This window comes from Nylanderia fulva, unplaced genomic scaffold, assembly GCF_048542155.1.
Source record: "Nylanderia fulva isolate GAGA-0341 unplaced genomic scaffold, ASM4854215v1 Scaffold72, whole genome shotgun sequence".
NCBI lineage: Eukaryota > Metazoa > Arthropoda > Insecta > Hymenoptera > Formicidae > Nylanderia > Nylanderia fulva.
Genome location: NW_028190830.1, coordinates 452737 through 476521, shown reverse-complemented (window position 1 = coordinate 476521; position 23785 = coordinate 452737). Strand labels below are relative to the sequence as shown.

Sequence of the window (23785 nt, the reverse complement as noted above, 5' to 3'; positions counted from 1 at the left end):
ATTTTAAGGGAAGTAAGACCAACGATATACACTTTTTAATATATATATTATGTTTAAAAATAACGATCTTTTAATGACATTATATTGAACTATGAAATTAAAGACCTCAGAAATAATTGAATATTTTTCTTGTAAAATATATCAAAAAATATTAGTTTTGTATTCTATCTCGTTCTACTTCAAAAATATAATTGATAAAAATGATGCTTCAAGTTCATGTGCTGCAATAGAATTTGCAAAATACTTTTTTAATTTATAATATAATTGATATATAAAATGTTTTATAATTTAATTATATAATGCTACTTGAATAAAAAATAAATTGAACAGTTCCAAATAATAGTTCAAAATTATTATTTTTCATTAAAGTAATAACGCTATATAACTCATAAACGCAAATTATGAAATATAGTTTGTATGTCTATAATTTATTATCACATGTTCTACTTTTGGAAATATGAAGATGTAATTAAATAAATTATACATACAATTATTTTGATAATATATACAAAAACTGATATTTTAATATATTTTAGTACTATCAAAAACGACTGCTACATGAAAAGAATAATTTATTTTAATAAATTTTTAAATTTACGTGTTTTTCCATTTTAACTTCATTATTCAAAATAACTTGAATAAAATAAACAAATATTATTATTCAAGAAGATGAGAGCAAAGTTTTTTTTTTTTGCGCTATTAATACCTATGTGAAAATGACCGTATATATTACTACCACATAAATTAATTGCAACGTTTATTACAATTGCCTTTTTATAATAATTATAAATTGTATATTTCTATTTCTATTTTTATATATCTTTAATTTTATATTTTAAAGATTCATCTGTACTTATCTTTATATAACCATTAAGAAAAAAAGAAAATGCTTCTACCTCAATACTATCACGTCCAAATTCGTTGTACATTAAGTTAATTGTTAAGTCAAAATAAGCTCATATCTTTTATATCTGAAACATGACAAAAATTGCAACATATTCATTTTTTTGTCAAAATTATGTAATTACATTATATTAAATAATATTATTTTACATACTGCATTTTATTATATATCTCAATTATATACTGATCGACGAATAATTATATTTTTATTATACTAATAAAATATACTAATATACATACATACATATGTATATTGTATTTTTATATATTTCGAAATTTTGATATAAATATTATTTATATTTATTGTGTCAATGCAAATAAAATAATAACAATTAATTTAATTACTAATTACAATTAATATTATGCATAAATCTTCAAATGATGTAGTTAATAGTCAAATTAAAGTTTAATTATAAAGTACCATAATACATTATAATCGATATTTACAAATGAGGAATTATTATTATCACACATATACTAGGTTATGCATCACTGACTTGTACAAAATGAAAAGGATCGACAGATATTATCTCGGTATTTTTATTTGTGTTATGCATTAAAAAAAAACTTCTGAGTTTCTATAAATATTTAAAAGAGTGTACGTAAAACAGATAAATAATTTACAACTTACTGTTTAGTGACACTTTTACAGTGTAAAAATGTTTATTTATAAAATAGATGCTCAAATTTGAAATTTTTGCAGAATGATCTTAATGATGTATGGGAAATATGTTCTGGCGGCCAGCTCATATCTACGTTCAAATTCTGTGAATTACCTGATGAGCCGAAAATATTATTAGGATAAAGTTTTCTAATGTATCAATTTAATGATACAAAAAGAGTGATGGCAAATTTCGTCCATTTTTGGGACCTCGAATTTCAAACTTTTTTCGTAGCAAATAGTATTATTAGATGAAACATTAATCCCAGAGAAATTTCAAGATGAGTATATCACTTTCCCCATTGTGTTTCCGGAACCGTGCCTATGCTCATCTTGAAATTTTACTGGGATTAATGTTTCATCTAATAGTACTATTTGCCACGAAAAAAGTTTGAAATTCGAGGTCCCAAAAATGGGCGAAAAAAACAGGTTTTTCTGTCATCACTCTTTATATTAAATGTTAAATATCTGCTGAAGTAGTTACCAACTTTTTATTTACTGAGAATTTTTAGTTTATTTAATAAAATTTTTAATTTTTTATTAAGCTAATTACGTTAACGTTATAATGCTTAACGTTATTTAATTCGTAAACAAAAATTTTGAACAACGTAGTATATCTTTTATAATTTACATCTTTTATAACTGTATTTACATAATGTATATGTACATAAACGGTCTTAAAAATAATATTATCTAAAAGTTATCTAGATGCATTGTCATATAATTTTATCTTTTATCTAGATATATTTAAAACAAAATTGTCTTTATCTTATGTATATATATATATATATATATATATATATATATATATTATAATTGTAAGATGCAGTTACATATTTTCATTTCATTTCTATCTAGCTAATTTTAAAATCATCTAAACACAACACTGCATATCGAGTATTTTACAAAGGATGAAATTACAAATATTTTGAAACACTTTTATTAGTGACAGAGGGTTTCCATGTCATAGCCAATACCAACATTAATTGCTAATGGAGTGGTAGTTATTGATACTATTAAATTGGTTATTGATTCCATTAAAATTGTGGGAATATTAAAAACTAAATAATAACAAATTATTAAATGTAAAAAAATGTGACAATATTACTAATAACTTAATTACTGGGGTATCTAAAAAAAAGTATGACAATCAATATACAATTTTTATAATATTAATAAATATTCTGTTCCTTATTTATAATATAAATATATATTTTATTACATAAAGTTTGCAGTTCTTAATATTTGTCGTATTAAATTACGAAGACAAAGATGAAAAACTATTGAATATTTTTCTGCTGAAAATATAAAAAGTGAAAATATTGTAAATATTTAACATTGTAATTTAAGTCGTGATTTTGGGATAAAGTTATTATGGTATATATTCCGCGACGAAATTAGTCACGAGTGAGACGCGAAAGTATATACACGAGAATAATAAACACTGTCTTGTGTACACGATAACAAACGTTTCAAATTCTTATTACTAGTGGCCATTATTTATCGTGTCTACATTTTCAAGATTTAATAGTTAAAAATATATAAAGACTTATTAACAATATTGTGAAAGAAAAATCAGCATATTAATTTAATGAAAATAAGGGCATGTAACAAGAATGTAAGTACATTAATCTAACAGTAAGTACGCTTACTTTGTACATATAGATATATTTGATAATATATAACCGATAAATTTTTTTGTCACATATAACTGATACATTACATCGAATTTTTAACATTTACAGAAAGAAAAGAAACGACAAAACCTTCTTCGCGTTACGAGAATACATTTTACATACATCGTTTCTGATAAATGTGTATGTAAGAGCTATATGCAAATTTAATCATCGACACTAGCATTCAACGTTACACCAGCTCTGTGAAGAAGAGATATATTTATTGGAATAAAAAAAAGATGGCTAGTTTTAAAATTTCCGCACCGGGCAGAATCGTCTTATCCGGAGAACACTCGGCGATGTATGGAAAACGTTTTGTCATGGCTGGTTTAGATCTTCGTACCAACCTCGAATTCTGCGAACTACCTATGTCAGAATTGATTAAGATAGATTTTCCACGTGTTCATCTACAGAACAGTATACTTCACAGAATTGTCGCAGACTATTTTTCTCATGAAAAGGTCTCAGAAATTCGACCATATCCAATCGATTTACTCAGATACGTGAATCACTTTATCGACATGAACCATTTGTGCGACACACGCGAGCAGAGATTTAGCTTACAAATGTTCTTCTACTTATTTTGTATGATTAAAAATCTCGCGATAAAACCTTTTTACCTTCGCGTGTTTACGAATTTACCCAGTAGTCCTGGTCTTGGCAGTTCGACATCATTCGCGGTTTGTCTGGCAGCATGTTTTCTTCATTGGAAGCGTTTACAGGAGGGTGATGATCAGTCTAATGAATTTAATCATAATGAAATCCGTAAAATTAGAAATTACGCTAAATCCTGCGAAGAAATTTTGCAAGATCATGTGATTGCAGCGATAGATGCGCAAATTTGCATAACCGGCCGATTAAAATCCTGTCTACGTAAGAATTATAAAGAATATATCACGGAGACCTTGTATTCGAATATAGAAGTAAAGCTTCTATTGATTGATTCAACTGTTCGCCAAAAGAGGGAAGAACGAGCGCAACAAATAGCAGGGCTGACACATTCACCTAGCGATTTCAATTCTATGTTAAACAAATTAGTCGAAATGACAAAAACAATATTTAAAAGATTTACTCATATTAGTAGTATAGCTAATATCAACGATTCTAATGCCCATGAGAAAGCTTACAAAGACTTGCAGGTATTTTTTCCGTTTTTATTTAACCGTGTGTGATATTGTTTTATTATATATTATATTCTTCAGTCTTGATTACGTGGACAAGATTTTATAGTAATTATCTGCTAAAGACTATATAGTTTTATAATTATCATTTTTCGTGTTTTGCAGGCAGACATTATGAAGAATCAGCAACTGTTGAAGGATAATAATTTGTCGCATGAGGAAATTGATAGGATTTGTTCGATTGGAACTGACTTTGGTTTGGCAGGAAAGCTTACAGGTTTTGGAGGTGGATACGTATACTTTCTACTGCCACTAATTACAAAAGAAGACATCAAACGCATAGAGACACACTTGTTGAAACAACATTTCAATTACATATTTGCCAACATCGATCATAGTGGACTAAGAATTGACAAATAATTCTATTCTAAAATTATAGCGAATTTTATATAAATGGTTAAATAATAACAACTAATCAAATATAAGCATAGAGCACAATTATTAATTTAATAATTTAATAATCTTGTCTACGCAACCAAAACTAAAGTAGACCGCTGCCATACAACACAAAAAAATATCTGCAAGTTTTGTAAGCATTCTTATGGGCATTAGGATATTAGTTATACTACTAATATAATTAAACCTATTATATATTGTTTTAGCCATTTCGACTAATTTGTTTAGTGTAGAATTTAAATCGTCACGTAAGTTTCAGCTTTGCTAATTGTTCCGCTTATTCTTCCCTCTTTTGGCGCGAATAGTTGTTACTATTTATATATAATTATTTATATAAAATTATTATAAAATTCGCTATATAATTTTAGAATAATATACATTTCTGTTTAATATATACATATGTATATGTATATATATATATATATACATATATATAAAATATGTAAAATATATATATGTATATATATATATTAACATTTAATAGGAATGTATATTGTTTGTCTTACTTTTCTTAAAATCTGGCAGTTATTAAATTAATAATTGTGCCCCCTTTATATATATATATTTTTTTATCTATATTATTTTTTATACATATATACATATATATTATACATATACATATATATATATATATATATATATATATATTCTGTTGCTTAAAGCTAGTAAACTCTTAATGATTGAATTATGAAATTAAAGGTGAAAAATCATTGACTATTTTTCTTGCAAAATTTGTCAAAAATATTAATTTTTCTGTGTTCTATCCCATTCTAATTGAAAAATATAAGTGATGCATATATATGTTGCATGCCAAGATCAACCATTACAATAACATATGCAAAAAACTTTTTTGATATACATATAAATTAATTTATATACTTAATGCATAATTTAAATTATATAATGCAATTTAAATAAAAAATGAGTTGAACAATTTTGAATTATATTTTTTCTGCAATTCTTAAAAAAAGAAATTACAAAATAAAATATATAATTAGCGTAGTCCGTTAGTAAAGCATTTATTATCTATTATATAGATATATAAAAAATTTATCTGGTGCGGGGTTTTTTAGATCATATTTTTCTGTTACCCGCATTCAGAAATAATAATTTAAAATTTTCAATTTTTCATATTATAAAACATGTACATCTGTAATTTATTATTACGTGTTCTATTTTTGAAAATATAAAGATATAATAAATAAATTGCATTCAATTATTTTGATAAATAAAAAGTAATATTTTTGATATATTTTAGTACTACAGAAAACAGACGCCAAATTTAAAGAATAATTTATTTTCATAAACTCTTACATTTACATGTCTTTCCATTTTAAACTTTATTAATCAAAGAAATTTGAAGAAAAAAAAAGCGGAAATCATAATTGAAATTTTAAAGTATTTGTTCATTTAACATACAAATTGCTATATATCATTACTTGCGTAGATAACAAAAAAGTTTTGCGCTAATAATACTTTTATGTGAAAATAATTACTACGACATAAAAATTAATAACGACAATTATTTCAATTAGATTTGGACAATAAAAATATTGAATAAAGGAAAAAGATACTTATTTCTATTTCTTTTCTATATCTTCAGTTTTGTATACTAAAGACTTATAGGGATCTTTTTATAAAATAATTAAGAAAAAGAAATGAATTATTTCTGCTTTAGTACTTTCGATCCGAAATTCGAGATACATCAAGTTAATTATTAAATCAACTTAAACTTTTATTATAGAAATCTATAAAAGAACAAAGATTGCAATCTATATTCACCTTTATATTATCATAATTATATAAATAAATTATATTAAACAATATAATTTAACATAAGTACAGCATATTTTATATGATATGTTTTATATACTGATCGACAAGAAAGAATTTTTTTATATATGTAATATATTTTGTATTTTTATATATTGTGTATCACAAGAATAAAATAATAATAATTTGTCTAATTTTTAATTGTAATTAATATACATTACTATATTTTAATTATGTATGTAAGTGTGTATGTCTATAGTTATTATACATAAATGTATAAATAATGAAGTTAACAGTTAAGTTAAAGTTTGATTAAAGTATCAAAAGTTTCGTGCATTTGTAATATTCTGGTTCATATCTTTGAAACGTTATTATTGATGAGAAATCAGTCATAATCGAGACGCGAAATGTTATAAAACATGAAAATGTATAAAATCTGTCTTGTAATAATTAATGTTCTTGTATAATTAAATATATTTTTTTCATGGGCATCCACCATTTTTTCTAGGAGGGGGCATAATTAATTTCTTTATTTTTTCTTTCTTAATCTTTAAATTTTATTTTTTTGCTATTTTAATTAAATTTTTATATTAAATATACATTAATTGATATATCTCATTATTCTATGCACAAAATAATTAAGATTAATCCTCAAAACATTAATATGTTACATATTTTCATATTTTTTTGTCAAATTCTGTTAGGATAAGACATAAAATGTTTCATAAATCATTCATTTTTCGATTATGTAACTCCAATAATTTCTCATAAATGTGATAAAAGTTAAGTCAAAGTTTTATTAAATTATCAAAAAGTTTTGACATTATAATCGATATTCATACACGAGTTATTTTTATCACACATAAACGACGTTACTCATCTTCGTATTATACCAAACGAAAATATTCGACAAGTGTTATCACGGTATTTTTATTTTGGTTACGCGCAAAAACATTTTCTGAGTTTTTTTAAATATATTTAAAAAAGATACGATGGAAAACGACAAGTACCAGGAGTTGTTTTCTCACCGCAGGGGGTCTCCTTATATCCTCTACGTGGGTGTATTTCACTTATGGGTAGCGCGCCCGCACTGCGCCGCATAGCGGCGGCACGCGTTACTACCCACGTAGATGGCGCGGCCGGCCTCACTTATTTCGCGAATAAATAGTTAGTCGCGGCCGGCCACTATACTTGTTTTCCGAGAAAAGGGTTGAATGTGGCCGGTCGCCACTTCTGCACTCTCGGGAACGCAATGTTTTTTTGTTATTACTTGTTGCTAGTCGCCACAATTATTAATTACTTCATGAACCATAAACATTTATTAATTTTGAGTTTCCTTATGTCGATATAATGTTAAAGAAATAATGTTAAATGTTATATACGTGTGGATATGATTGTCAACTTTAGATATTTAATGAGAATTTGATAGTCTATTTAGTAAATTTTTTTGTTTTTTATTAATTATACTAATAACGCTATTTAATTTATAATTACAAATTTTGAAACACGTTATATGTATTATCACACTTTCTAGACTTGTAAAAAAAATTACGAAGATATAATTAAATAAGTTATACATTTATTTTTTTATATAAGTTACATGCAATTATTTTGATAATAAAGTGTAATATACTTTTGATACATTTTAGTACTATTAAAAATGAGTGTTATATAAAAAGAATAATTTATTGTCATAAACTTTTAAAAGTAATCTACATTTTTTATTTTTATTTTGAACTTTATTATAGAAAACAAATTGAATAAAAAATTACATATAATAGAGATAATAAAATATGTATCGAGTTAACGACTTATTGTGTTATAATTTTAAATTAAATAACAGCAATTTTCTTTTGCGCTAATAATGGCTATATGGAAATTACTATATTACTATGATATAAATTAATTATGACAATTATTACAATTTAATTTGCACAATAGAGATTGTCTAAAGCAAATGGATATTTGTTTCTATTAACTTTTTATATCTTGAGTTTTTTATACTAAAGATTTATTTTTTTATAAAATAATTTGAAATAAAATTAATAACTCCTAAGTTTAGGTAATATATGTACAATATATAGTAACTATATGTAATAAATTGCATCAAAATATTATATATCTTTTTATGCTTAAATAAAATATATACATATACATCTATAAATAAATAAATATATATATATATATACACATGTATATATATATATATATATATATATAAAACTTTTGATGCAGTTTATTACATAATTAAATTGTATCATACAAAATTTTGCATATTGAATAACTTGTAAAATAATAATATAATTATACAAATCACATTATTGTTTGATAGAATATAATTATATAATTTCAAGTAATGTAAAAAAAAGAAAATTGCCATTTATAGTAATATAATAATCATTTAATATACATTTATACAATAATAATATACATTTTTTTCATTAAATTTTTCATAAATCTATTTAAAGATATAAAGAATAAAATATAATTGAATGTCTTATATGAGGCTATCAGTACATATCGCACAAATCCAATTGGAATTATTATTATTGCAATTGTTTTATGTAGAAGTAAATTACATCATTTTCCACGTTATCATATGGACATTCTTAGACAAAATATAATTATTTTCTAACATCCGTTTAATACTACATCAATTCGTAATATGTTAATTACTATCAATATAAATATTGCATCTATTACATTATCGTTTTTCTATTTAAGACACTTTAAATAATGATATTAACAGTGAAAAAGCATGTAAATATTTTTGGTTCTTTATAAAAATAAATAAAATTTTTTTGTATATTATCCTACTAGGATTCGATACTAACAAAATATACCGAAAACGTTCTGCTTAATTACTGTAATAAATGCAGGTGTTATTTACATTTGCCTCATAATTTATTCAAAATAATTAAATATATAGACCACTATAGTGTTAATTAATCACAAAAATCTCGATGTCTCATTTGTCTCATAATTCGCGCCCACAAATTACATTGTGTTATTGCTCGATAAAAATGGAAGATTCTCAAAATATTTTTTGATGCTCAAAAAATAATTAAATAAAAGTTATATAACCAGCCTGCGTTTTCAGGCAGACGTAAGTTCGTATATCGAATGAAATGTTCACGGTTATCATCAACCACGCAACTCATAGACGTATGTTTGCCTAAAAGAATACTAAAAAACAATTTTTATTGGTAATTCTTTTTTTTTAACTTTATAGAAATAAATATAACTCAAAATGTTTCGATCTATTTTTAATCACAAATTAAGAAACATTTCTCATCGGATCGACAACTCTGCACATCTGTTTCTAATTTGTAATTTATTATAATTACAAATCAAAAGAATCTTTGATTATATTTATTGCAGCCAATAATCTTCACGCAACATTTTTATCTATTATATTTTTGAAATAAGATAATCTAGAATATAAAAAAACTAATATTTTACAAGAAAAATATTTAATGGTTTTTCATTTTTGACTTCATAATTTAATACGACAATTATTAAGAATTGCAAACTTTATGCAACAGAATATATATTTATATTGAAAACAATTGTATATTGATTGTCGTACTTTTCTTAAATACCCCAGTAATTAAGTTATTAGAAATATTGTCACATTTTTTTACATTTAATAATTTGTTATTATTTAATTTTTAATATATAACATCCCCATAATTTTAATGAAATCAATAACCAATTTAACAGTATCAATAACTACCACAATATAATAAAATGCAGTATGTAAAATAATATTATTTAATATAATTTAATTACATAATTTTGACAAAAAAAAATAAATATATTGCAATTTCTGTCATGTTTTAGATATAAAAGATATGATCTCATTTTGACTTAACAATTAACTTAATGTATGACGAATTTGAACCCGAGAATATTGAAATAGAAGAATTTTCTTTTTTTCTTAATGGTTATATAAAGATAAGTACAGATGAATCTTTAAAATATAAAATTAAAGATATATAAAAATAAAAATAGAAATATACAATTTATAATTATTATAAAAAGGCAATTGTAATAAATGTTGCAATTAATTTATGTGGTAGTAATATACGGCCATTTTCACATAGGTATTAATAACGTAAAAAAAAGAAACTTTGCTCTCATCTTCTTGAATAATAATATAATAATTCATATGATAAAGCGACAAATATTTTGTTATTTTGATTACGTTTTTCTTTATTTTATTCAAGTTATTTTGAATAATGAAGTTAAAATGGAAAAACACGTAAATTTAAAAATTTATTAAAATAAATTATTCTTTTCATGTAGCAGTCGTTTTTGATAGTACTAAAATATATTGAAATATTAGTTTTTGTATATATTATCAAAATAATTGTATGTATAATTTATTTAATTACATCTTCATATTTCCAAAAGTAGAACATGTGATAATAAAATATAGACATACAAACTATATTTCATAATTTGCGTTTATGAGTTATATAGCGTTATTACTTTAATGAAAAATAATAATTTTGAACTATTATTTGGAACTGTTCAATTTATTTTTCATTCAAATAGCATTATATAATTAAATTATAAAACATTTTATATATCAATTATATTATAAATTAAAAAAGTATTTTGCAAATTCTATTGCAGCACATGAACTTGAAGCATCATTTTTATCAATTATAATATATTTTTGAAGTAGAACGAGATAGAATACAAAACTAATAATTTTTGATATATTTTACAAGAAAAATATTCAATTATTTCTGAGGTCTTTAATTTCATAGTTCAATATAATGTCATTAAAAAATCGTTATTTTTAAACAACATAATATATATATTAAAAAGTGTATATCGTTGGTCTTATTTCCCTTAAAATACTACAGTTATTAAATTAAAAATTTTGTCCTAGTTTTTATGTTTAGTGAGTCATTATTTAATCATTTATATATATAACGTCGCTATGTTTTTAGAATAGAATTACTGATCAATTCTCACTCCATCATAATCAAAGGTGGTAGATACGCAATTGGGATATTGTTCTAAGAATTGTGCCTTAATATATTCGATTTTTTCATCTGTAAGCATTGGAGGTAGCAGAATGTATACATATCCGCCTTGAAAACCTGTAAGCTTTCCGTTCAATTTAAAATTTTTTGCAAACGAACAAACTTCATCAACTTTCGGATCCGACAAATTATTATATTTCAATAATAGTTGATTTCTCCTAATCTCGTTCTGCAAAATATGAAAAATGTTAGTTATAAAAAGATACAGATTCTAACAGATAATTATATACTAGAAAATTTTGTAAATGCAGCAAAGATAGAAACTATCGTATATTTGTATAAAATTAAGAGATTATGTTAGGCATTTGTCGGGCCATAATCATATAATATTGCTACTTATATGGAAGATTATATGTATAATTACAGTTTATATGTATAATTTTATATGTAATATGTTCTTATATATTTTCAAGATTAAAAATATTCTACTGAACATGGAATTATACATAGAAATGCTAGTAATGTATAAATGTTATAAAATAATGTTATAAATAAAATGGATAAATATTTATGAAATAAAGTTCTAATAAAGTAAAAATAGCAAATTTTAAATTACATATGATTTTTGCATAAAAATTGTAATTTTACATATATTTTTACATTAATGCTTTTTTACTTCAAAACAAATAAAAAAATTACAGTAATATGCAACTAACTTTATCAGTTCTAAACAAGTAATTTCCATGTAAAAATACATGAATTTTTTTCAGTATATGTATAATAAAATATTATAATTGTAAAATAAAAACGATAAAATACCTCTATCTGACAGTAAAGATCCTGTCTAGGTGAACTGTCTACGGGATTATTATATTTCTTACTTTTCAATAACTTAAGCTTATACCATATATTTCTTGCGAATACGTCTAATACATCTAATAAAGAAAAGAAACCGTGCAGATTTCTACATCGCAGATCAACCATTTGTTGCGCTCGTTCTTCCCTCTTTTGGCGAACAGTTGAATCAATCAATAAAAGCTTTAGTCCTGATACGAAATCGATGGTATTCCTAGAATATTGGATATAACTGTGATGTCGCAATTTTTGTATTCCACCGCGTACACAAATTTCAACATCGAGGAACGCGAATGTATTCTGTTGGATAATCTCTTCGCAGGATCTAGCGTAAGTTTTAATTATCCTTATTTCATCTTTATTAAATTCATTAGACTGACCACCACCCTTCTGTAGACGCTTCCAATGAAGAAAACATGCTGCCAGACAAACCGCGAATGATGTCGAACTGCCAAGACCAGGGCTACTGGGTAAATTCGTAAACACGCGAAGGTAAAAAGGTTTTATCGCGAGATTTTTAATCATACAAAATAAGTAGAAGAACATTTGTAAGCTAAATCTCTGCTCGCGTGTGTCGCACAAATGGTTCATGTCGATAAACTGATTCACGTATCTGGGTAAATTGCTTCGCTGTAATCGAATTTTTGAGACTTTTTCATCAGAAAAATAGTCTGCGACAATTCTGTGAAGTATACTCTTCTGTAGATGAACACGTGGAAAATCTATCTTAATCAATCCTAACACAGGTAGTTCGCAGAATTCGAGGTTGGTACGAAGATCTAAACTAGCCGTAACAAAATTTTTTCCATAGCTCACTGAGTGTTCTCCGGATAAGACGATTCTGCCCGGTGCGGAAATTTTAAAACTAGCCATCTTTTTTTATTCCAATAAATATATCTCTTCTTCACAGAGCTGGTGTAACGTTAAATGCTAGTGTCGATGATTAAATTTGCGTATAACTCTTACATACACATTTATTATGCTGATTGAATTTTCGTTCACAGTATTGCTAATAAGTCTTTATATATTTTTAACTATTAAATCTTGAAAATGTAGACACGATAAATAAAGACCACTAGTAATAAGAATTTGAAACAGTCGTTATCGTGTACGTACAAGACAGTGTTTATATTTCTCGTGTATATACTTTCGCGTCTCACTCGTGACTGATTTCGTCGCGGAATATATAATAACATGACCCCAAAATCACGACTTAAACTACAATGTTAAACTTTATCAATATTTTTACTTTTCATATTTTCAGCTTTTTAGGGACAAGTTAGAGCACGTGTACATACATGGTCTATCACAAAAAAGAGTTTAAATATGTAACGCATAATATAACATATTTTTAACTAAAATATAAAAAATATTAAAAAATTAAAAATATTAATAAACAAAAATAACTCATTCTACATTTTCGTGCACACATGAAAATTTAGGATGAGTTATTATCGTTTACTAGGCTTCCAAATTGATATCTAAACATTCACTTATATTCCTTTATCTAATGCCAAATCCGGCCTGGTCTTATTTTGTATGTACAAGCTGCCAATAAAAAGAATAATCTATTTATACTTTATCTAACTTCACATTTTGTCGATAAAACAGGAAAAAACAACAAACTCACTCCAGCATCCCCTTAAAATATCTCTAGGGCTCGGATTTTCACACGATTTCTCGGGTCGTGCACGAAGCTTCGCTATAAATACCAATATTTCTCGAGGAGATCCGATCGTTAATTCGGATACAATCGACAAGCGTCGGGTCTCGGGACATCATGAATTTGGGATTATATTTCATTATATGTTTTGAAACGAACTCAGTCACGATTGAGACGCGAAAGTGTGTAAGAAATGTAAATACTGTCTTGTGTGCGATATCGAACGTTTCACATTTTTACTACCAGTGGCCTTTATTTATCGTGTCTACATTACAAAAGTTGAATAGTTAAAAATGTGTAAAAACATGTGCCATACTGTAAAAGTCAACATAATAATCTATGGATTAAGAAAAACAAGTGCATATGGATTAAAAAAAAAACAAATGCACGAGAATGTAAGTACTTTATATACATATATGTTGTAATATCTAACCGACGATACATTTTTGTCACATATAAATGATATATTACGCATTTCACACATATTTACAGAACGAAAACGACAAAACCTTTCTCGCGTTCCAAGAATATTTTTCATATATTGATTCCAATAAATGTGTTTGTGAGAACTACGCAAATTTAATTATTAATTCTCTGCCATTCAATGTTACATCATTTTTAAGAGAAAGAGATTTTTTTATACTGATGAATGAAAGTTGATCATATTTAAAAATTTGCCTGTTCTACAATTGCGTAAACGTAGTTGTAAGTGGTTGTATCATAAAAAACAGTTTTAAAACTATTACTACTGTTTGCAAACGGTAATAATAGTTTATTTAAACCATTAATAGTTTATTTAAATTAAATCATTACTACCGTTTGCAAACGATAGTTTAAAACTGCTTTTTATATGATACCGTACAACTATTTACAACTACGTTTACGCAATTGTAGAACAGACTTTATCCGGAAAGAAAAATTTTTAAAAAAATTCAGAAATCAGTAATGTGAAAGAAGTTTCTCAAAAAATTATTTATTTCAATAATAAAAATATTTTAGAAATAATTAAACTATATAAATTGTTTAAAAATCGCGATTTTTTAATAATGCATGAAATTATGAAATTAAAGATGAGAAATCATTGGAATATTTTTCTGATAAAATATATCAAAAAATATTAGTTTTCTTTGTATTCTTTCCCATTTTACTTTAAATACATAACAGATGTTGCACAAAGATCATACGCTGCAATAAATTTACAGAAGTTTTTTCGATTTGTAAATTAATTAATATTCAAGACGCTTTACAATTTATATTATATTATGCAATTTTTTAATGAAAAATGAATGGAACATTTTTGAGTTATTATATTTTTCTGCTAAGCTTCAGAAAAGGAATAATAAAATAAAATATATTTAATCAGCATTGTTTATTAGATGGATGTATACCTAATAATTACAGAAAATCAAAATTCTTTATATAAAAATGTTAAAATTACAATTATTTAAAAAAGTTTTTGATTAGTCATTAATTTATGTGTAAAACTACATTTTATATCACAATAACTTGCGGACATTTACTCGTTAATTATCAATAAATTCTATTATGTAAATGTGATATATAAGATTATTATATACATAATTTAATAAAACATTGGGTTGTAATTAATTAATTATAATAATTATTACTTGTAACGATTATTATAATTAATTAATTACAACCGAATGTTTTATTAAATTATTTATATAATAATCTTATATATCACATTTACATAATAGCATTTATTGATAATTAACGAGTAAATGTCCGCAAATTATTGTGATAATATAATTAGTTTTTTTTCTGTAAGACATAATAAAGTAATAATTTTTCAGTAACGTTAATGCGTTACTGAATAATTACTACTTTATTATGCCTTACAGAAAAAAATGGTACAGAACTTTTTGACTCAGTTTTCCACGAGGAATATTGCTATATAAATATTGGGCGCCAATTAAGTGATACTCTGTATAATTAAGTGAGAAACTGTGACAATTATATTAAAAAATAAATGTATAATAAATAAACATATATAAATTACAATATTAATTTATTTTTATTTTTTATATATTTTTAATTGTATGTATATACACAAAATATTTTTAATTTACTAAAATCTCACTGATTTCAAAATTTACAAATTTTGGAAAGAATTTCAATACATAAATTTATTTACATCGAATTAAACTAATCAATTAATTACTCGATATTTGAAATAAATCTTTTAATTAAAATTTTTAATTATAGATTTTAATTAAACAACAAATAAATTTTATTTGTATATTTCAAATTTAGTTAAAATTATTTCAAATTCTTTTCAAAGAATTACAAATATTCCAAAAAAATTTTTAAGAGTACAAAATTATTAAATAATAATAATTTGAAACCATTCCGATTCAATTTGTTACAAAAATTAAATACTTTAATATACGATAGTATATACACATAAAACACTATGAATCAAAATAAGTGGAAATGTAAAGATCAATATTATGTAATATTAAAACATAAAAAATATACAATTCGTATTTAAATACACTTGTACAAGTTGTATTATATATTTGAATACAGCTACAAGTTTAAATAATTCGTTGGTCAATCTTGTTGAATTATAACAAATTTTATTATTTAGAATAATATTTATTATAATTGTATACTAAGATAATTATTGCAATATTTTCATAAAACGATTTTTAATAATAATTAATTTAAAAAAATTGTCAACTCACTATTTTATCATACGTTCTGGCCGTTAGAGAAAAGTCAAGTGTTCATATAATCATTATTTTTGATAATCTTAATTCCTTCATATAATTATAATATTTTAAAATATGTAATAATGTAAAATAATTTTATTACTAAATAAATAAAATTATTGAAACATGTCATGTCTAGAAATGCCAATATTGTTCTAGAAATAGATCTTATTTTGAATTTCGATATCTATATATTATGTGAATTCGTTAATATTATAAACGTTATTTATGATGTCTACGTGATCAACAGAATTTAGTAAATTAGTCAATAGTAAATAGACAATAATCAAAAGTGAAAAAAGATGACAATTTCGCCCCGGTCTCCCCTACGAAATCATATTCAATTCTTAAAATTTAAAAGCTATTAACAGCCATTTCATAAAAATTTTATTAGTTTTAATGACGTAACTAAATTGTTTCATTTCGTGTTAATGCAGAGATTTAAAAATAAATTAATATATTTTAGAATTATATCTATATATTTTTATCTATGTATATATGTACACATATACATATACATCAAATAAAACAATTTAGTTACGTTATTAAAATCAAGAAAATTTTTTAAAAATTTGACTGTTAATAGCTTTTAAATTTTAAGAATTAAAGTTCTTATTAATTATTACATATTTCTCTCTTTTTGTGATTATATTATTACACAAATATATATAATATATATATTTTCTTGCTTAACAATTAACCGTATAGCAACGTACGCATTATCAGAATAACTTGAAATTGAGATTTGAACATAATGACATACTTACAAGATCTTATTAATATCATAAATAAGTAAATTTTTTACGATAATGTGTGCAAACCATTTATGTCAACTTTCCAAATTAATAACGTTCTATTTCTTCATCTGATAACTGCAATATTAGAGATATATTAATTAATATTATTAATATAATAATAACTATTACATATACGTGTACAATTAATGATGAAAAAAGTTCAGAAGTAAATTGTATTTATTATAAAAATTTTTTAAATCATATAAATAAGCCCTTATAAGGTCCTTATAAGTAAATTGTACTTATTATAAAAATTATAAAAATCATATAAATAAGTACTTATAAGTCCACAACCGCTATCTTTCTACAAACATCTCTAGTTTATGGAAAAGTTTTTGGTTGGAACATTTAGTTAAACAAAAACTAAGAAGTATATATAAAATTTCAGTATGGTAATCCATCTATATGGATTTAAAACTTCTACATTAATTTAGAATCATTTTTCACAAGTACAAACTTTTCTTATGCTTCTATTAATTAATTAAAACTAAAGATACTTTATACGTATATAATAATATAATAATAATATTATTATTGAGTATATATAATGTTATTATTGCGTATAATTATTGTATATAATAATGATATTATTATTGCTACGTATAACACAAAATTCGAAATACTTTGTATGAAATACTTTAAAAAGTTGGATTATCTTTGACAATTAATACAACATTAATGCGAGATAATTGTGGATAATTATGAAAAAAAATTATTTATATTTCAACTTACTGTGTTTAACAAAGCTTTTTAATCAAATTCTAAATAATTTATTTATGTAACTAATGTATTTATAATTAAAAAAGGAGTATTTCTGGTTTCTTGTTTATACGAATATTTCATTTTTTCGATGAGTGAAATATATATGCTTCTAAATGCTTCACTATTATTTCTAATACATTTTGTGTGTTTATAGCGAGCTCATTTGTATTATCTTATACCTATTTCTAGTTTTAATTAAAATAAACATACTACATTTAACATGGTTATTCCATAAATGAAAGTGTCTCAGTGCAAATGTACTTTTCCTGACAATAAGTAGAAATATCTATATAGATATATATATATACATGTGTGTATACACTTTGTATATAATTACTCTATATATTACTTACGTTGCGCATTGTAATAACATAAACGTTCAAATGTGACGGATGACGAGGCTCTCGACGCACGGGAAAAAACCAGCGGAAGTGGTTTCTACACCTGCGTCCTATATCTAAACCATCTATGAATTCTATGATGGGCGTAATACAATATGAACTGTAACAATGACGAATCGTAATAATATATAAAAAATGTAATTTTTTTGTAATACTAATAATAACTAAACACACATAATAAATTAAAAATGAAACTATCTATATTGCGGTAAGTAATTATTATAACAATAAATATAAAAAATCAACATATAAATTTAATAATCCAATAAATAAATAATAATTATCTTAATCTTTATAATTTTAGGTAAAGAAATATGAACTTGGCGTTGCGTTTGAATTAAATTACTTTGATTTCATTATTATAAAAAAGAACAAAATATAAATTTATACTTCTTAACGGCTTAAAACAACTAAAAAAAAATTTTATTTAAACAGTAAACCTACTTATATCCGATACGATCTTGCTTCCGAAACTTATTATGTTACTGTTTTATTTTCCAACAGAGTTAAGATGACGTACTTAGACATAAGTTTACTGTTTAATTATTACAAGATTTAAAGAATTTGAAGTCTTATTAACTTATACACAAGAACACATGTTACTTGTGTTAGTACAGGTCGTATTTTGTTCTCAGTTGAAGATATCTCTTTATAAATAATAATACTTTTTTAACGCGCTAGTAAAAGAAAATTATGGCTTGATTAAACAATGAAATAGCAAACTGCATCTGGGAATTAGCATATATAATTATGCATAACTAGATTTTTATATATATGAAAAAATTTAAACTTTTTTTCTGTATCCTGAATACATTGCAATATTTACCATTTATTAAAAAACATCTTGCACATACACACACAAACACATACACATTTAATAAATAAAATTATATACACATTAATGTTAAAAAATAAATATCGGTTTACCAGCACACTTTACAAAGAAGTAGAGTAATTGTCAAAGCAGAAATTAAAACTATAAGTATAACCATTAACATGAAAGAATCGAATATTATTTCTCCAATTTGTTCCAGAAATGCATTTAAATATATTTCATTAATATCATCAAATGGTACAGTTTCCTCAGTAGTACTTTTCGTATAAAATTCAATATGCGCTTTACTAATTGGTAGTATTACTATAAAAAATGGAAAATAATTCTTATCAATAATCCTATGCAATACCCAGATAGCCACAGTAATTATTATGACATCATTTTGATGTCAAAATGCATCATTTGCCATCAAAATGATGTCATAATAATTACTGTGGCTATCTGAGTAATTAATATAGTTATCATCGATTAATTTATTGATTAGTAACGAGAACATATTATTATGCAGACATATTTTTAATAAAACAAATTTATACGTAATAAGATATATATTATCACATAAATATTATTATATTTCTAATAAGCTCAGAAAATATATATTCTTAATTTTAATATTATTATATAATTCTTTTTATACTTATTTTTTTTATAAATAATAAAAAAAAATAGAAAAATAAAAGTGTAAAACAACAAAAAATTTTAATTATCTAAATAGATCTTATGTATCATTATATTCATAAATTATTGTCTTACCTGATAAGCATAGAAAGAAACTAATAATAGCAGCAAACGAATATAAAACTTGCTTTAAACTGTGCATTAATTTAATGAAATGCATTGTAAATATCTAAAGATTTTATAACAAAATTTTTCAATAAGATTCGATATCACAATTGTTCTTATCCAAATTTACTGTGTTGCTTGCGTTATTAATATCGCGATACTGTATTACTTTCCTGTGGAAAACATTTATGGTAGCATGAAAAAAAATAAAATATTTAAGATTAGTGAAAAAAAAACTGTCATTAAAGAATATTTAAAATTCAGTTTAGTTATAATTAATATAATGTATATACCAATGCCATTTTTGTAATAAATTTTCGATTAAAAAGTAGATTATATTTGTCATAATTAAAGTAATAACTTTTTGCTAAAGTACACTAGAATATTTGAAAATTAATGATATAATTTCTTCTTCAATATTTGTAAAATTGCGCGAAGAACAAAATATTTTTATTTGTTATTGGACTTTATAAAGTCATAGCAACTGTAATAAATCATACAGTATCACATATAATAAGCAAAAACTTTTTGTTGATTCTGTATTTATTTACGACAAAGTCGTTATTTTTATCTTCAAATTCTTGCGTGTGAATTAATATCTCATATTATGACGAACAATTAATATTATGATTTTTTAATTAATATGACAAAATAATATGTAAGATAAAAGTATCTTTTAAAAATTATCAATTTAAATTTCGCTTTTGATTTATATGTTCAACAATTTACTTACACATAATACAAAAAATTATATTAAATCACAATAATAAATTTTGCGTATTTCAAATAATATGTGATAATAAATATATATAAAAATGACAAGTGTCGATGTTGGTAAGTCTAGAATTATATATAAATTTTACAACAAAGAGCAATTTTGTTCTAATTATTTTATGTACCAACTTGTAATATATTATATATTATACATATATTGCAAGAACAAGAATTTAAAAAATGACTCGGCGATATGCTATTTGAAATATACTATTATACAGGGTGTCCCATCAAAAGTGGCCACCCCCTTTTATCTTTGCAACTAAAAGAGATAAACCATAAAAATTATATATGTAATTAAATGGCTCAAACTGAACTTTTTTGTGAGCACAGTGGTTGCTTATAAAAACTATCTATGTTTAAGCCATTTAATTTCATATATAATTTTTATGGTCTATCACTTTTAGTTTCAAAGATAAAAGGGAGCCACTTTTGATGGAACATTCTGTATAGGTAAGATATTAATAATTACTTTTTTATAATATACCTTATAATTTATTTACTTTACCAGATGTTAATTGGATAGATTGTCTCTAAATTCGTTTAACACACGTGTAACAATGATACTACGACAGTAACGAAGTCACGTCTGACTTCTGAAAAATGTAAACGGGATATTTATAAAATTTAGATCTATTCGCCTGACTTTTGTAGACTCTCATGATATTGTTTATGTTTAAATGAGTTCATGTCATCATAAATTGTCTTGATATAGAAATTCTGACATTATATGTATATTGAAATCTTCCATTTGGTCGTTATTTACACATTCTTCCTTAATTATTTTTAATAGGCCACAACTCTATCGAACATCTTATAGATTGATAATTGATATTCACATAGAGAAAAAAATATAGATTAATTTTTACATAAAACACTTCCGATTCTTTTTCTATTCTCTAGAAAGGTGACGAAATTATTCAACATAAACGAAACGTAATGGTTTTTCATTTAAATTACAAATTATTTGCAAATTATTCAATAAAAAGTATTTAAATTGCATATATTAAAAAGTTTATATTTGTGTTTATATATATACGTATAAATTTTAAAAACTTAAAATTTTTAAGATATTGATTTCTAAATAATAATAACTTTTTTACATAATATATGCTAACTAAATATATAAAAATAATAAATTATTTTTATGTTAAATTTTTAATACAACAAAGAAAAATATATAAAAATAAACATTTATTAAGCAGTTTTGTAAACCTTTGTTAATATATAAATTTATATAAATATATATATATATATATATATATTTTATATTAATGAATTTGCTTTTGTGATTAATTACATTACTTTAAATACTTACATATAACAATTATACAGTCATGCGTATTTTACTGTTCAAAAATTAATCATTTAAACTAAAAACATTTTATTACTTTATTTTAATTTTTACTTTGCATAAATTTTTAATTGTATGCAACAAACTTAGAATCAACTTTATATTAAATTTAATTTTGGCACAATTCGTTTTCATGGCTAATCCATAATTAATTTGCAATATTAATTTTACAGGTATTCTTAACAAAAATAAAACTTAATAATGGGACAATTTCTTAATAATTGTATTTTATTAATAAATATTTAGTATCACACAGTTTATTATGTTAACAAACATTTGTCAATGCAAGCACTAATAGCAATATAAATGTGGTACATATATGTGCCGACATTAATGCTAGAAATTAATTATATAAAACATATGCTTACTATACATCTTAAAAACTCATGATTTGAACATATGTATATATTTATCGTCTTAATATATATATATATATATAAATTCATACAAATTAATATATATATACATAATGTATGTATATATTAAGCTATAAAATTTGCAATATTATAATTTGCATATTTGAACAAACCATGTATTTTATAGATACTCATATTATTATTATTATTATTATTAATATTGCTAAATATATAGTACAATAAAAACATACAATATTTTAACTACTCGCATTTTGAAAATTAAGTAGAATAAAAAACCTTTATATAAAAATGTTGAAATTATAATCATTGTTAAGTTCTCTTTCAAGATAATTATTTATGTGTAAACTTATATTTGAAATCACAGCAACGCGTGCTGACATTTATTCATTAATAATTAATAAGTTCTATTATTAAAAAGTTGTATTATTTACATAAATGTGATCTATACAAGATTGTCATGTATATAAATAATTTAGTAAAACATTGGATTATAAATTAATTACTTGTAACATTTACACATAATGTGTACACATTATGTGTAAATGTTACAAGTAATTAATTTATTATCTATATGTGTAAATATTATATATATATATAATATTTACACATATAAATAATATTTACACATAAAAAAACTATAAATCAAAATGAGTGGAAATATACAGATCAATATTACAATGTAATATTAAAACATGCAAAATATACAATGCGTATATCTATTTAAATACAGTTGTACAAGTTTTGTACAATGATTTATATACAGTTATAAATTTGTAAGTTAAAATTATACATAGATATTGATCAACCTTTTGAATTACAACAAATTTTATTATTTATAATAAAGTTTATTATAACTGAA

At 23.5% G+C, this 23785-nt stretch overlaps 4 protein-coding genes across 6 annotated transcripts in view; 2 read left to right on the top strand and 2 right to left on the bottom strand.

Moving 5' to 3' along the window:
• The first annotated feature begins 2953 nt into the window (after positions 1-2953).
• LOC114941404 (uncharacterized) lies at positions 2954-5196 on the top strand. Its single transcript, XM_029316392.2, has 3 exons — positions 2954-3182; positions 3310-4379; positions 4527-5196. The coding sequence occupies exons 2-3, from the start codon at positions 3480-3482 to the stop codon at positions 4779-4781; spliced, it is 1155 nt and encodes a 384-aa protein (XP_029172225.1). The 5' UTR covers positions 2954-3182; positions 3310-3479; the 3' UTR covers positions 4782-5196.
• Positions 5197-11211: 6015 nt separating this feature from the next.
• On the bottom strand, positions 11212-13628 carry LOC114941405 (mevalonate kinase-like). Of its 2 annotated transcripts, XM_029316395.2 has the most exons (3): positions 12826-13626; positions 12410-12659; positions 11212-11819 (listed from the first exon to the last, which is right to left on the bottom strand). In XM_029316395.2, exons 1-3 carry the CDS (start codon positions 12861-12863, stop codon positions 11562-11564), a joined length of 546 nt encoding a protein of 181 aa, XP_029172228.1. In that variant the 5' UTR covers positions 12864-13626; the 3' UTR covers positions 11212-11561. The 2 variants fall into 2 exon arrangements, with proteins under 2 accessions (XP_029172228.1, XP_029172227.1); XM_029316394.2 differs by having other exon boundaries at positions 12410-13628.
• A 592-nt stretch (positions 13629-14220) lies between these two features.
• The window catches only part of LOC114944430 (protein I'm not dead yet-like), an 82717-nt gene continuing 73152 nt past the window's right edge, over positions 14221-23785 (top strand). Inside the window, exon 1 of one of the 2 annotated variants that reach the window (XM_085488834.1) lies at positions 14221-14503. In XM_085488834.1, coding sequence (XP_085344960.1) covers positions 14402-14503 — 102 coding nt within the window. In that variant the 5' untranslated portion in view covers positions 14221-14401. The remainder of the gene's footprint in view (positions 14504-23785) is intronic. The other variant, XM_085488835.1, reaches the window with a different exon arrangement.
• LOC146720297 (uncharacterized) lies at positions 16953-21821 on the bottom strand. Its single transcript, XM_085488829.1, has 5 exons — positions 21683-21821; positions 20392-20594; positions 19731-19941; positions 18756-18903; positions 16953-17715 (listed from the first exon to the last, which is right to left on the bottom strand). Exons 2-5 carry the CDS (start codon positions 20474-20476, stop codon positions 17686-17688), a joined length of 474 nt encoding a protein of 157 aa, XP_085344955.1. The 5' UTR covers positions 20477-20594; positions 21683-21821; the 3' UTR covers positions 16953-17685.